Source organism: Sinocyclocheilus anshuiensis, unplaced genomic scaffold, assembly GCF_001515605.1.
Source record: "Sinocyclocheilus anshuiensis isolate Anshui unplaced genomic scaffold, SAMN03320099.WGS_v1.1 scaffold30, whole genome shotgun sequence".
NCBI classification, from domain to species: Eukaryota; Metazoa; Chordata; class Actinopteri; order Cypriniformes; family Cyprinidae; genus Sinocyclocheilus; species Sinocyclocheilus anshuiensis.
In genome coordinates, this window is record NW_015542336.1 from 285,744 (window position 1) to 300,953 (window position 15,210).

General features: G+C 38.4%; 1 protein-coding gene and 1 pseudogene across 1 annotated transcript; both read right to left on the reverse strand.

Annotated features, from left to right (window-relative positions):
• Nucleotides 1–12: 12 nt before the first annotated feature.
• trim35-3 (tripartite motif containing 35-3) lies at nucleotides 13–6,692 on the reverse strand. The gene is made up of 6 exons (XM_016489572.1): nucleotides 6,093–6,692; nucleotides 5,884–5,979; nucleotides 2,608–2,838; nucleotides 2,519–2,541; nucleotides 2,317–2,438; nucleotides 13–502 (listed from the first exon to the last, which is right to left on the reverse strand). Exons 1-6 carry the CDS (start codon nucleotides 6,483–6,485, stop codon nucleotides 24–26), a joined length of 1,344 nt encoding a protein of 447 aa, XP_016345058.1. The 5' UTR covers nucleotides 6,486–6,692; the 3' UTR covers nucleotides 13–23.
• A 3,841-nt stretch (nucleotides 6,693–10,533) lies between these two features.
• LOC107691091 (zinc finger CCCH domain-containing protein 7B-like) overlaps nucleotides 10,534–15,210 on the reverse strand; it is a 22,591-nt pseudogene continuing 17,914 nt past the window's right edge.

Consider the following 15,210-nt stretch of genomic DNA (forward strand, 5'->3'; position numbering starts at 1 on the left):
TCCGATCTCTTCTATCAGACTATTCAGTTAACTGGCACAATTTTCAAATCATTACACCAGAAGAATGGGAAGACGGTGTCAGTGAAGGTGGTTGTGAATGTGTGTAGATGTGTGTTAGTTACAGGATCAGAGAATGACAATGTTCCTCTGTCATAGTCCAGATCAACTCTCACCCTGTCCAGCCTCTGTTTAACAGGAAAACCAAACCGCTCATCCAGTCCGTACTGCACCCACCAGACCTCAGTGTTAAAGAAAACAGGTCCCTTCCTTTGGTTTGATGCTGTAGTTACTCCAAGACTCCAGTACAAACTCTCTTTAACCTCCACATCCCAGCAGTGTGTTCCTGAGTTAAAACCCTCTGAACCCAGAACACAGGCATACTCGTCGAATCTCTCTGGATTATCAGGAAATGGTTGACTGGTCAAGCTCCATCTCAGACTGGTCAGATCATCAGACAGGATGAGATGTGGATTTGCAGTGTTTGGATCCAGAATCACCGGAGCTGATGAGACACAATCAACAGCTGCTTTTATTCTGATGTTCATATAATGATCAGGAGTGAACTGAACACAGATTATTATGAATTCAATTCAATTCAAGTTTTTTCAATTCAAGTTTATTTGTATAGCACTTTTCACGATACAAATCATTGCAAAGCAGCTATACAGAAAATTAAAGCTAAATTATGACACTGTTGATCAAACACATCAGACATTTTTCTCTGATCACTGTGTTGTTATAGTAAATACATCCTTAATAAATTTCAGATTTGCATCCCATGTCACTTTTACTGAAAGAGTTGTTACCTGTAGCAGAAGAACCGCTTCTCAATATTATTAACTCGTCTTTATCTTTTGTTCACGTCCCAAAACCATTCAAGCTGGCGGTTATTAAGCCTCTTATTAAGAAACCACAACTAGATCCTAGTGAACTGACAAATTACAGACTGTGACGAGTCTCCTACTCTTCCTGCTACGGCCGGCCAGTGGGTGTGGCTAGGAGACTCATCAAGAGAATGATGTCCACCTATTCTTCCCTCTATAAAAAAAGCTTTGGCTTTGTTGGTGTGGGTTGCTTGTTTGCTCCTGATTGTTTTGTGTTTGCTTTTGGTTTTGGGTTGTTTATTTGGATTTTGTTATGAGCTGTGAGACTTATTCTGTCTGACACTATAACATCTTGTGTCAGACAGAAATTGTAGTTATTTTTCATTGCTTCCTTGTTTTATATATGTTTTCTTATGTTAATAAATATTTTTGTTGCAACCTTACCAACCGTACTATGTCCTCCTTCCATTTGTTACGGCTTTGAGCTCTGGTCGTGACGCAGACCTATTTCAAATCTTCCGTTTATGTCTAAAAGTTTAGAAAAAGTTGTGTCTGCTCAATTGTGCTCATTCCTGCAAAAAAGATATATCTATGAAGAATTTCAGTCAGGTTTTAGGCCCCATCATAGCACAGAAACTGCACTTGTTAAAATTACAAATGACTTCTTGCGTCAGACCAAGGCTGCATCTCATTGCTAGTTTTACTTGACCTTAGTGCTGCTTTCGACACTATAGATCATGAAATACTCAGATCAAATACAAAACTATACAGGTATTCAAGGGCAGGCTTTAAGATGGTTCTTGTCTTTTGAAAATCATATTTCCCATGTTACAAATGCTACCTGTTTCTGATGCAGAAAAGCTAGTTGTAACAGCAGCTACGCTAATTTTGCATCCCGTGGTAACTAGAAATTACACAAGCTTCAGTCTGAATCCAGCCCTTACAAAGACCTGAGATGACCGAACACCTGAGAAGAGATGATGCCGACCCCTCAGAAGACCTCAGATGATGCCAATCCTCAGACAATATACAAAACTACCAAATTTTGCTATAAGTTTGACCGCAACATATAATCATTGCTGTTAATAGTGTTCACCGTTTGTTTGATTACATGACATTTACTAACTGCTTGATTTTTACCGTACATTTCTGCTATATGAACATCAATTGAGATAGTCACCACTGATAAGCTATTACTAAATATAATGTAGAAACATTATATAATGTTTCTGTAAAGCTGCTTTGCAATGATTTGCATCGTGAAAAGTGCTATACAAATAAACTTGAATTGAATTGAATGTCAACAGAAACTGATATTGACAAAAACAATCTGCTGTATTACTGTAACTGTAAATATCATGTTCTCTTTTTATGGCTCATTTTGGTGCAGTAGCTTAGCTGATTCTTCACACATAATGCTAAAATCTATAAATCTTCCCTCATACATCATTTCCAGTGTGTGTGTAAGAGCACAGATGTTCTCCAGACTCACTTTTCTGGATGATGTCCTGCATCTTCATCCAGACTCTGAAGGGCAGGTTGCCCAAGTAACGCGGCACATCAATCAAAGCTCCAGAAGGCGTCTGTGGATCCGGCTGTGATGAGATCTGGACTCTGGAAGAACATTCAGGATCAGAACTGCAGTGGCTTTGGATCAGAAGCAGAGAGAGCAGAGACAGCAGCAGATCACTCACCTTTCCATTGAGACTGGAAACTCCTGCAGAACAAACACACAGTTTATCATCAACAACTCAATCAATCAATCAATGATCTGAAATCAGACCTTCAGAAAGCAGACGTCACTGGCTTTCATCATTTCCTCCGTGTCTTTGATTGAGTGTGAAAGAGCTGAGATGTGTCTGTTGATCTCCTCCAGCTTCTCCTTCATCATCTTCTTCTTCTGCTCCTCTTCCTCCCTCAGTGCAGTGATTGTAGCTTCTTCTTCATCTCTGAGAAACTGATGAAGCTTCTCAAACTGCTGTTTAATCTGACGCTCCGCGTGATCAGCTTGAGACTGAAATCAAACCACATTCACTTCAATCATTTAAAAGACGTGACTTATTCTGGAGCAGCATGAAGAGCGAGTGAGTAAACGTGGGTTAGTTAACTTCAGTTTTAACTTTCTGAAGTACTAGTACTGTAGTAGTAGATGTTCAGTCTCTGTAGGTGAAAATACACATAAATCTCATCAGCCTCTTTTCACAAAATGACACAGTGTTAAATGGCTTAAAGGCAGGAATATACTAGTACACAACTTTTGCCCTGATTTTCCCCCAATTTACAGTCCAGAGAAGTCGACACTAGTTACAAAAAGTCAAACCCATTCTGCTGATTAGTGTTGACAGATTCCACAGAAAATAGCGTAGTGTATAATGGTTGCAGATTTTATTAGCTTCAGATTATGAATGTGACATGTGTGACATGTGATGTGACATGACATGTGGCCAAGTATGGTAACCCATACTCTGAATTTGTGCTCTGCCTTTAACAGTGAGTTTTGAACACACACCCAGAGCAGTGGACAGCCATTTGCTGCAGTTGGGGGTTCAGTGCCTTGCTAAAAGGAAGAGTATTGAAGGTGGAAGAGAGCACTGTTCAATCACTCACCCTACAATTCCTGCCGGTATTGAGACTTGAACCCACAACCTTCGGGACGAATCTCTAATCCTTAGTTGTGTAATGTATGACATCCAGTTTTCCATTGTGACTATTTAAAGTCGGTAAGTGTATGATGTCTAGCGTTTTAAAATCTGTTCAGATTTTTAAAATCTTGTAGTGTATTCCAGCCTTAAGAAGATTCATATAATATTTGGAAGCATAACAGCTGAACCAAAGACAATAGAATACCCAAGACGTGTCACTTATATAGTTTTGAATGGGGGGAAAAATGCAACGTTCTATTGGACGAAGCCCCGCCTTCTGAGTAAACGAGCCAATCGCTAATCGGTAAAGTCCTTGCGTCACTGCAGCTGCCGTTAGAAGTCCTGGTTGCTATAGAAACAGTCAGCGCTCAGAAACGTGTGCTTAACTGCACATGCGCACTGGCTGGTCTAGCCTGAAAAATAAGAATTTTTTGACGCTATTGAGCAAAAGAAACAACATTTATGAGACAGTTGTTGTCAGATTTCATTGGTGATTTCAAATATGATATTTAATCATAAGCTTGTCGAGAAGTTTGGGAGAATTTGATGTTTCCCCATTCAAATAGGAGCTGCACTTGCACGCAAGAGAGGTGTTTCAAAGATGGCCGCAGAGTGACATGACTTGCCTTAAAGGGACTTTGGCTGGACTTAGGTTAGTCAATAAAGCATTTTTTATAATTTTCTGAATGTTAGAACTAAAACATGGAAACCATGTCTAAATGAAAATGCAGAATTTCAAATTAAACTGAATTACTGGCTGGTGGTGCTTGAGACGTCATTGGTCTTTCAGTGTTTCTGTGAAAAAAAGACTAGCAATAATTATTATTAAGATAAAAACAAAGATACTTAAATGTATTTTTTAATCTATTTAACAACACTAGATTACATTAAATAGCTTATAACAGTCAAAGATCTTCTTTTTTTTTTTTACCCAGATCTTCTCTCAGGTAGATTTATATTGTCAACTGCTCATGAATATTAATTATGCTCTCTGAGTTTGACTAAAATTATTTGCTGAAAGCAAAGAGTGTGAAAAGTGAGCACTAGCCAATGGGATTGCTGCTTGCATGTTAGTCCCACCCACTGCCGAAGCAACCAGCAATCAGAAGTTTCAGTTTCTGTTTTTTTTTTTTTCAGTTTCTTTACATTGTATAAACTTAAAGGGTTAGTTCACCCTAAAATTTAAATTAGCCCATAAATTACTCACCCTCAAGTCATCCTAGGTGTATATGACTTTCTTCTTTCAGACGAATCCAGTCGGAGTTATATTAAAAATTGTCTTTGATCTTTCAAGCTCTATCATTGCAGTCAGCGGGTGTTGCAGTGCTTCAGTCCAAAAGAAGTTCAATAAAAAGCACCCATCCATAAAAAAAAAGTGTCTCACACGGCTCCGGGGGGTGAACAAAGGCCTCCTGTAGCGAATCAATGCGTTTTTGTAAGAAAAATATCCATATTCAAAACATAATAATCACTTGAATCTAGCCTGCGCTCACTGTTGTACACGGAATCAGCACCGGGTGAATGATGTATGAGGTCGGCGTTGCGCATGCGCCGGTGAGTCTCGTGAAAACCAAAGTTTGTTAACAGGAGCAAAGGAAGCAAAATTTCCTTACTTTAGCAAAGGAAAACCAGTCTCCTCTAGGCTTATATCGAAATCCTCCGACATTCTTTTGTACTTCTAATTCGTGACCGTTTTGTTTTGATATCTCCGCTGCGCTTCCGCGTGCATCACTTCTGAGCAGCGCATGCGCAACACCGACCTCATACGTCATCCGCCCAGAACTGCTTCCATGTAGGACTGTTGGCGCAAGCTACATTAAAGTGATTATTAAGTTTTGAATATGGATATTTTTCTTACAAAAACGCATCGATTCGCTACAGGAGGCCTTTGTTCACCCCCCGGAGACGTGCGAGACATTTCTTTTATGGATGGGCGCTTTTTCTTTAACTTATTTTGGACTGAAGCATGCAACACCCACTGAGTGGCATTAAACAGCTTGAAAGATCAAAGACCATTTTTAATATAACTCCGACTGGATTCGTCTGAAAGAAGAAAGTCATATACACCTAGGATGACTTGAGGGTGAGTAATTTATGGGCTAATTTTCATTTTTGGGTGAACTAACCCTTTAATATGAATTATTTTCAAAAGTGACATGCCGTCCTAGTTATAAAAGTTGCTGTGACCCTGAGAAGGCGAATATTTGATGGTTTTAATGCATATTTCTAATAGTTTTTTTTTTTACATATTTTGAATAAATGTCCGTATATGTAATACTAATTTCCATCTTTATATACTATTAAATAAAAACATGCATTGAATATTTTTGTTTTCCAGTCAAAGGAAGATACAATTATGCGAGACAACCAATTCAGCTTTTCTCATCAAATTCGATTTCAAAAGAATCAATCCTCACCTTGATGTGTTGAACTGTTCTCTCAAATTCCCCTTTAATGTTTTCTTTGTGTTTTAGTTTCTCTTGTAAGGGCTTCAGTGCTGTATTGAGCTCCTCCTGGAATTGAAAGTGAAAATCCAAGACACCAGAGATTCATGCTAGAAGTTCACTGAATACATATGGTACAGAGACATACATTGTTTATTATATACAACTTATATATCTCCTACCTTATATGATGAAGCCACTTCACCGATGGGTCTGAATGTGTGATTGATGTGTGTCTGTGAAGTAAAGCACACTAAACACGCCGGCTGTTTGTCCTCCAGACAGAAGAGTTTGAGTTTCTCACTGTGTAAACTGCAGAGCTCCTCAGATCCTGATGAAAGGTTCTCGTTATTCTCCTTCAGGAACGACTCACACAAGTTTTTTAACGCCAGATTACACGTAGGTTCATGTTTTGACAGTCTCCTGCAGACAGGACACTCCCGAGCTTTCTTGATTTTCCAGAACTGTTGAAGACACTCTTTACAGAAACTGTGACTACATGATAAAATAACAGGAACATTGAAAACATCACGACACACGGGACAACTATAATCATACTCAGCTGGTGAATCCATTTTCAGCGTTTGAGCTCCAGAAATCTAAACTTTACTTTCACTTTCTGAATGATGGCTTCAAGAATCACGAGAATGAGCTGAAGCAAACTAAACTTCACTTTCATTTTATGAACGAGAATCACAAAGATCTGCTGTCTGGTTAAAAAAAAAAACTTATTGAAAGCGTTTTTGTCCAACATGAGAGTCGGTTTGATAGGAAGAGAAATCATGAATCTCTTCCTGGTAAGTGTTATGTAAGAGGGTGGAGTTTCTGATCATCTTTGGTTTTGTTGAGCAGCAGGTCAGATTAAGTGCAGCAGGTTAATGTGAGCAAAATGCGTTCAAAATTAACTCCCAAAAGTGTAATGCTAGAAAACCTTGAATCAGCAACATAAAAAAAGAGAGTCAACGCACTTTATTTGCAAGTTTGTTCAATGTATTCTTTATTCGAACCTCAAGAGTCAAAATGATTTCTTCACATGCTGAAGTCACAAAACACACGTCTGCTTATGGGGCTGATTGTCAGTGTTTGGAGACGCCAAACCATTTCTTCTGCATCATCCTCATTCACATTTACCGTCACAAGGTATGACCAGAAAATCGATTTACATTTTACATACACATTTCTTAATTTATTGGACACTTTTAACCAAAAAGAGGAATATAACAAAGTGATGCATCTTCGTTTAAAAAGCTATAAAATACACCACAAAAACGAATTACTATTACCACAGGAAATGACGCGTGCGAGCATCGTCTTAAAGGGGTCATATGATGCTTTTTTTAAAGATCATTATTTTGTGTATTTGGTGTAACAGAATATGTTGACATGCTTTAATGTTCAAAAAACACATTATTTTTCAAGCGTGGCAGAGTCTTAACTTTGATAAAGAATATCTCTTTGGTTTTGAGACTGTAGTCTTTGCAACTTCAGGGATCTTATCTATTCACGAACAGCGTGTAACACTCCAAAGAGAAAGGAAAACTTGAAATCGCATCATATGACCCCTTTAATAAGAAAAAACTAAAACTTTTCTACAGTTGAGGTTTCGAAAATATTAGTGATTATTATACTTTGTTGTGGTCAGTGGCCAACTTAAAATAAAAGGGAACTATACAGTTTATCTCAGCTTTTACCTCAGGCCACCTCACGGGAGATTATTCGTGAACAAATCAACCAAACAGGGCATTTAATTGTCCCATTGCAAAAAGCCTATGCTTTCAAATTTTGTCATTTAAGAAATTCATACAATAAATACCGTTTTGTGGCCCTTTAATGTGTCCTGACAGATCGCTGTAGCGCCTCAGTTCAAGCAAAACCACTAACAAAACACTACAGGAAACCAGTTTTTAATGGTTAATAGTTGATGGTTTGTAATATGTAATGGTATTTGTAGTGGAAACCAATAGAATTTCTGTGATTGGTTTCTATTGTTTTTTTTTCTCAGCAGGGCGATCATCTCTTCCTTTTTACTACTAGTTACAGCACAAAATAAACATGAATAAACATCAAGGGCTGCACAATGTTGGAAAAAAACTCACAATGCGATATTTTGTTTTTCTGCTATATATATTGCAACATGAAAAAAAAATCACCAGATGACTTGATTGAATAGCTCGATTTGAAAAAAAATTATGATTTTGTAGGCGAGTAAATCAGCATAGAAAATAAACAATATACAAGCATAGATAAATATAATAAAACAAAGATACAAATTAAATAAACAGTGCTTTATATTTTTCAGGCAAGTCTAACAGTATTCAGGTACAGAAATGTAATAATCAAATGTAAAATAACACTGTCTTCACTGTATAAATTAAATCGAGTTAAAGCTACAAAAGTGATTTTTCTCTTTGCGTTTTGTTGTTTGATTAACATTCATGACACCGAAAGCATCAGGAACATTAAACTGCTGTGAACTAGGGCTGCACGATAAATCGCATGGCTTTTTAACGCACATCTTGTCAGTAAAGTCGGTTCTGTAATCAGCAGTAAATCTCCATCACCTGCGGGCTTTCATCATATTTTGCGCATGTTTTGCGCAGCTTGTCGGTGAACAACGGCTCTGTGTAGTTAATGCTGCTCCATGTGAAAGCCTGCACGTGATGGAGATTTACCGCTGATTACAGAATGGCTTTACTGACAAGATGCGCGTTAAATATTGCATGCGGTTTATCGTGCAGCCCTACTGTGAACCAATATACTGTTATACATCCGTTTTCTTTCTCAATTGTTTACCTTCAGCTAAGCCACAAGCAACTGTATTTATAAGGATACTTGCAGAGACATGCATTTTGCCCGTTAAGTGTCACTTCAGGCACAAATAGACGAAGTGAACGGAATTCGGTGTTGATCTGCATCTGCGTGGCTCTGTGTGTGAGCACAGAAAACAGCACATGTACATAATTGAGCTCTATTTTGCACCTTCTCGCGCTTGAATGGTTTAAAATCGCTTGAATGTTTAAACAGACAGGGCCTGAAACACATGCAAATGATGAACCTTCATTGTATGATGGTTAAACTTTGCAATTAATCCAATAAATAACCTGCGTTTCGAACCCTGGTCTATACGGATTAACGATCACTATACTAAATGTCGCACATCCTGTGATGTGATTATCGCGTATGCACACATCGCGATATCAATGCTGAAATATCGTGCAGCCCTAGAAGGTATGATATTTCAACCACGGAAAGATGTCAATATACCATTATTTGTCAGAAAAAATGGTGATTTCGACGTTAAGATTGGTAGATCGCCTGTCAAACAAACTCCCAGTGAAGGGTGAATTATGAAATTAAGTTACAAAGTTACATTTAACGTAAAATGAGCAAAAGCGTGCAAAAAAATGCATTTACAAACTGCATTGGCAGTGCTTACCTTGTCTCTGGTGTTCGTCTACTAATTGGATTCTAAATCATAAACATCTTAAAGGCATTCTCTAAACGTCTATTTGACATCTGATAGGAAACATCCTATAGACGTATTGCAGATGAGCAAACACTAAAACATAGGTCTTGCAGATGTAAATGCAGACGTAAAATAGACGTCTCTGTGATGTACGAGTGCTATCAGGGTCACCAATGCCAAATGAATATCTAGCATGCTAAATATCTGGGCCGGTCTGCCGACTCAACATCATGTGATGTCAGGTGTCACGACGAGCTACAGCCAATGAGAGAGCAAGGCATGGGTTGAGGTCACCAGAAGAAAAACAGCAGCAGCAACATGGCTTTAAGAAAACTTTGGACACAAGAAATGGAGATCACGCAAACAGCTTGCAGCACTTAATTTCTTCCTGATGTCCATTTTCACGTCCATTGATTTGGGGACCGGATAGAGTCGTTGGGCAACAGAATTGTTGTCAGCTGGTGTAGTGTCTGACCCCGTTGCGGATCATTTACGTAGTGTGAACACCACAACGACCTCAAGACAGACAGCAAGTCATGTAGTCTGAGCAGCACAGCGATCTGCCGACGTTTAAAGTTGTGTAGTCTGAATGAGGCATAAGACCACGTAACATTTAAAACAGCCTTCTGTCTGTGCCGCCTTCATTTACTTACTCGTTTTCATCACTTTCACTTCAATTCTCAGGCATTGACTTGTTCGCTAAAGCCTAGTTCAAAAGTTGTAATAACACGAGAAAGTAAATACAACAATAAGTGACTGTAAGACTCTGCAACACACTGACTTTTTGTGCACAAGCAAAATAAACTTGAAAGAAGCAGGTATGACGTGATTTCCAGTAAAAATCCATTTCCTCTAATTCACATCAATTATAAAAGCATTAATAAATAAAATCATAATTTATTCAGAAAAAAAAAATACTAAAAAAAAGTTTCACAAAAATAATGTTTGCTGCATTATACTGTGATTAATATGTATAATGTTTAATTTTCTTTTATAAACTGAATTATTGTAAAGGTTAAACAAACTTACAAAAATAACACATCTGTCCTCTCGTCTTACTGAAGTCCTGGACAAATACTGCATGCAGGTCAAATACAGATCAACAGCTGAAAGGCAAAATGTTCTGATCGCTGTCTAACAGACGAAACATTTATTAAGACTATGAACAGCATTTATTCTCTATTTAAGCAACATGAAGTAAAAGATCCTTCATCAAACACAGGCGTCAGAAACGTGTTCTGGGTCACGTCTGGATGATCTACATGAGTTCAGTCTGGAGGTTCAACATCTTTCAGCTTCATTAAAACACGTGAACACTCACCAGGACCTGCAGTAACTCTCACCTGATTAAACCCTCATAGACACAGTACAAATGTGAGCCTGTTTGTTCAGTTCTGAAGCAGGAAGTTGTAGATCCCAAAGTTGTTGTCAGTTGGAGAGATCAGCATGTCGGCTCTGGCTTTGTTCAATATCCTGCGCAGGAAGTCCCTCCGTCTGCACCACTCCTGAAGCTCCTCCTCACTGTGAGCGAAGTCACAACTCGCTCCATCAGCACAACCATCATCCAACCTGTCACAGCCAATGAGGACAAAGACCACTGTTAATAACACACCCTTCATCATTGATGACTGATACGATGGACTTGATGATGGTGCACCTGGGACAGATGGAGAAACAGGGTCCAGGGAAGCGATGGGACCAGGCCAGGCTCTCGTCCTCTCCCTCTCCGCTGAACACTCTGTGCTTGTGTTTCTCTGAGGAGATGTGCTGCTGCCACTGCCGATCACTGTTACTGTGTTTCCCACACAAAGGACAGTAGAAACTGTCCAGCTGCACCAACAAACACACGAGTGGCTCCATCAGCACACGTAAGGACAGTAAACATGAGAACGGTAAGAATGAACCTGCGGGAATGTACCATCGCTTCAGCAAAGTCTGTCGGCATGGTGATCTGCTTCTCTTCCATTGGCTGATAAGGTGAGGTGCCGTCAAATGCTCTGTTCTGATTGGAGGTCGAGAGCCAGACATCAAACACCTGCTGGAAGTCTCTGACTGCAGCGGAAAACATGTGACCTCAATTAAACCAATCATGGACAGATCATCTCTATGAGAATTACATACTGCACTGGTGAATGTAAAATACACGTTGTCATAAATTCAAGTGTCTTATATCATTGGAATCCTTGGCTCAAGATGTACAAAACGTATATCTCCTACTTCATTTTCATCATGAAAAATATTTCTGCCAAAATGATTTTTTTTTGCAAAAGTAGTCCTAGGTTTTTGCCTGATAGGGAACAAACCAGTGCAGAAAGATTCTCTGGAGACAAACATCAATTAAATATCAATATTTCAGACACATCGCCATGAAATTTAAATAGGGCATGGCCATTTCTACTTAAAAGGCTATAATTCTTAAACGGAATGAGATATTTTCACCAAACTTGGTGCATTTATGCATGGGCTCAATCTGAGAACACACGTGAAAACTTGCAGAGCTTGGTGAATTTGTGGCACTAACACAGAAAAAAAACTTGAATCCAAGTATAGACCTACTGGTCCGATTGACTTAGGGTTAGGCAATGTCTTTCATTGCCTATTGTTCACATATCTTGAAAGACATGGCCATCATCAGCCAATTACATTTCAGCAGCTATTAGACAAGGTTAACAGAGGCAGAATTTAAGGAAAATTGGTGGCCACCACCAGGTGGTGCTCTATTCATATTTTAGTGAAAATTATTGTATATAATGCAATGCTTCACACAATTACCAAACAATATTCATATCATACATTAGATCTCCTCTGCCTAAAGAAATGCTGTCAGTCAAATTGTATGTTGAATACTTGTTTTTTAATTGTTTAAACGTACTTTCTAAATAAATCCTACTTTTCTAGTCTTAGGTTTTTCAATCAATCTCAACAAAACCAGTGTAGTAGAAATCTCTTGACTGCCTAGATCAATAATTATCATGAAAATGTTTGAACTTTAGTATTTTGATGGCTATAACAGGGTCATTTACAAATGTTGCCATGAACAAATATACCAAAACTTTTTTTATTTCTAAATGAAACCTCAGAACTTCACAAAACGTGGTAAGAACATCCGGCATACGACTGTAACTGAACATCAGTGTTGATCGTGTGTTTGATTAGATGCTCACAGCCATTGTTCTTCATGTACGTCCACAGATCCTTCTCCTCCTGACTGTGAGCGAAACTACAGTTCCCGATGTAATGACATTTACGCTGCTTCAGCACGTGGATGCAGATCTGTGAGGAAACGTTCAGCGTTAGACACCAAGAGCTCACAGTTTAAGCTTCCTGATTAATGTTGTTTTCACATCTGAATTGATTGTTTGATTTGTTTTTTATTCACTCTTTTCCTTCATTTTAAATGGTCCTGCAGTGTAACAAACGAGTTTTTAACAGTACAAGTACAGTGTATTTCACATCCCTGCTTCAAAAAAGCAAACACATTGATTTCACTTACGTCGTATTGTTGAGGAAAGGTCTTGGCAAAAGGCAAAGGTCGCACTGAGACCCACTTCTTCCTCTCATGAGATTTGACCAGTAAAACCCTCCTGTCTTTGGTCCAGCTGAAGAGAGACAGACAGAGGAAGAGAGTGAGACAGCTGTGTGTGTGCGTGTGTGTGTGTGTGTGAGCATCTGCACCTGTGTCTGGCTTTAGCAGTGCAGTATTTCAGCGCTCGGTCCGGTTCACTGACCAGCCCATCTTTCCAGCACTGACTGCACACAAACTTCATCATCAGCTCCAGCCCGTGACCTTTGACCTCAGCACTTCCTGTTCCCTGCACAGGACCCGCCTTCCCATTCGTCTCCCCCACTCTGCTTGGACTCTTTGATGTAGCAGCAGTGATTTTGTTCGGTGAGCGTGAAGCAATGACCGCAGGCTGATGGAAACACAGAAATGATCACCACATGCTTTATGAAAGTCTATGTACTTATTAGTGCTGTTTACTAAGTCCATCTTTACTAGTATTAGTCAGAGGTGACTAGTTAGAGGTTATCTAACACTAAGCATAAAAATACATAATTCACCCAAAATAAAAAGAAGGTAGCCATCCACTGCCATTATATGACAAGTGTGCGAAGAACATTGATTAAAATTTCTCCATTTGTGAAAAGAAGGTAATCTGACTTTAGAGCAACACTAGGGTGAGTAAATAATGATGAATAATTATTTAAGAAGTACTTAGATTTCTACTAAATAATAATTGAGATGAAACTCACACGCTGTTTGTTCCAGTGTTTTTTGGACTCCTGCACGACCTCTTCATGGCTGATTCCTAAAAACACAGATGTAGTAAGTTTTCTGTGTCTCCACCTGCTGGATCACTGATGTAATGCAGTACCTCAAACACAGACAGACTTCACAGAAAAATATCTGTGCTGTGATGCATTCGATGAAAGTGTCTTGAATAAATGCAGATTATATTAATTTGATTTTAGGTTAGTAATTTGTATATTTAAAATGTTGCTGTATTTTAAAATTACTTTTTGTTTTTAGCATTGATGTGTTATTTTAACATCAAAATAATTTGGTGTTTTTAAAGGTTTTTAAAAACAATTGTCATTTAATTGTGGTCAGAAGTTTACATATGCTTGATTCTTATCACTGTGTGACATTACCTAGATGATCCACAACTAGGGATGGGTATCGCTTACATTTTATTGATACCGATACCGATACTGCTTATTGATACTATTCAGTGCAAAAAGATATGATGTGAAAAGTTCTTGAAAAATTCAAGTTATTTTATTACTGCTGAATTTTAGCAACTGTATTAAAGTTTTTTAGTCAAGAGCAGCGAGTTATTTTTCTCTTTGCGTTTTATTTTATTTACATGATTAAATGAATAGTTCATCCAATAATGAAAATTGTCATCATTTACTCACTCTCAAGTTGTTTTAAACCTGAATGAGTTTCTTTCTTCTGTTGAACACAAAAGAAGATATTCTGAAGAATGTGGGGAAACCAAACAGTTGCTGGTCCCCAGTGACTTTCATATTTCTTTTTCCTACTATCAAAGTCAGTGGGGACCAGCAACTGTTGGGTTTCCCACATTCTTCAAAATATCTTCTTTTGTGTTCAGCACAAGAAAGAAATTAATACAGGTTTGGTACAACATGACAGTGAGTAAATAATTAAAATAACAGAATTGTAATTTTTGGGTGAACTATCCCTTTAATGACAATCGGCAGCATGTTTAGTACTGTTGCTTTAAAACACGCATCTGTTTTTCTCTCAACTGTTTACTTTCACTTTAGACATAAGTTAACTGTGTGTATATGTAAACCTTGTGTGTTTTTGAGAGTATTAGCGCAATCAGTCACTAACTAAGATAACGAAGTAATCAGGTGCTGTTTGACCAGCCTTTTAGTGTACGCACGCTTCAAGTGTATGCGTTTTGAATAAGCGCACGTCAGAACAGCACGCAAATGAAACGTTTAACCGGCAAGGTTTTAAAGCACACGCAAATAATGTACTTTTGTAATTGCGAATAAGTGCAGTGTCTCGTGAGTGTAACTCTACCGAATCAACATTTGATGTGAATGTTGAAGTTGGAGCCGGGAGACATATTAAATACAGCTCATTGCTTGAGATAGATGTTGTATTTTGTTAGTAAATGTTTAATTATATTACTAGTGTTGCCTCCTTTGTTCACTATTACACTACTGCATATATTGCATCTGACACTGGTGCCGCTTAGTTTTGTAACGTGAGCCCACACTTTCAAACGTTTCACTCTTGCCGCGATATCACACGCATGTCAAACAAACGTCGGCCACATCATTCAGTGAAGAAAAAT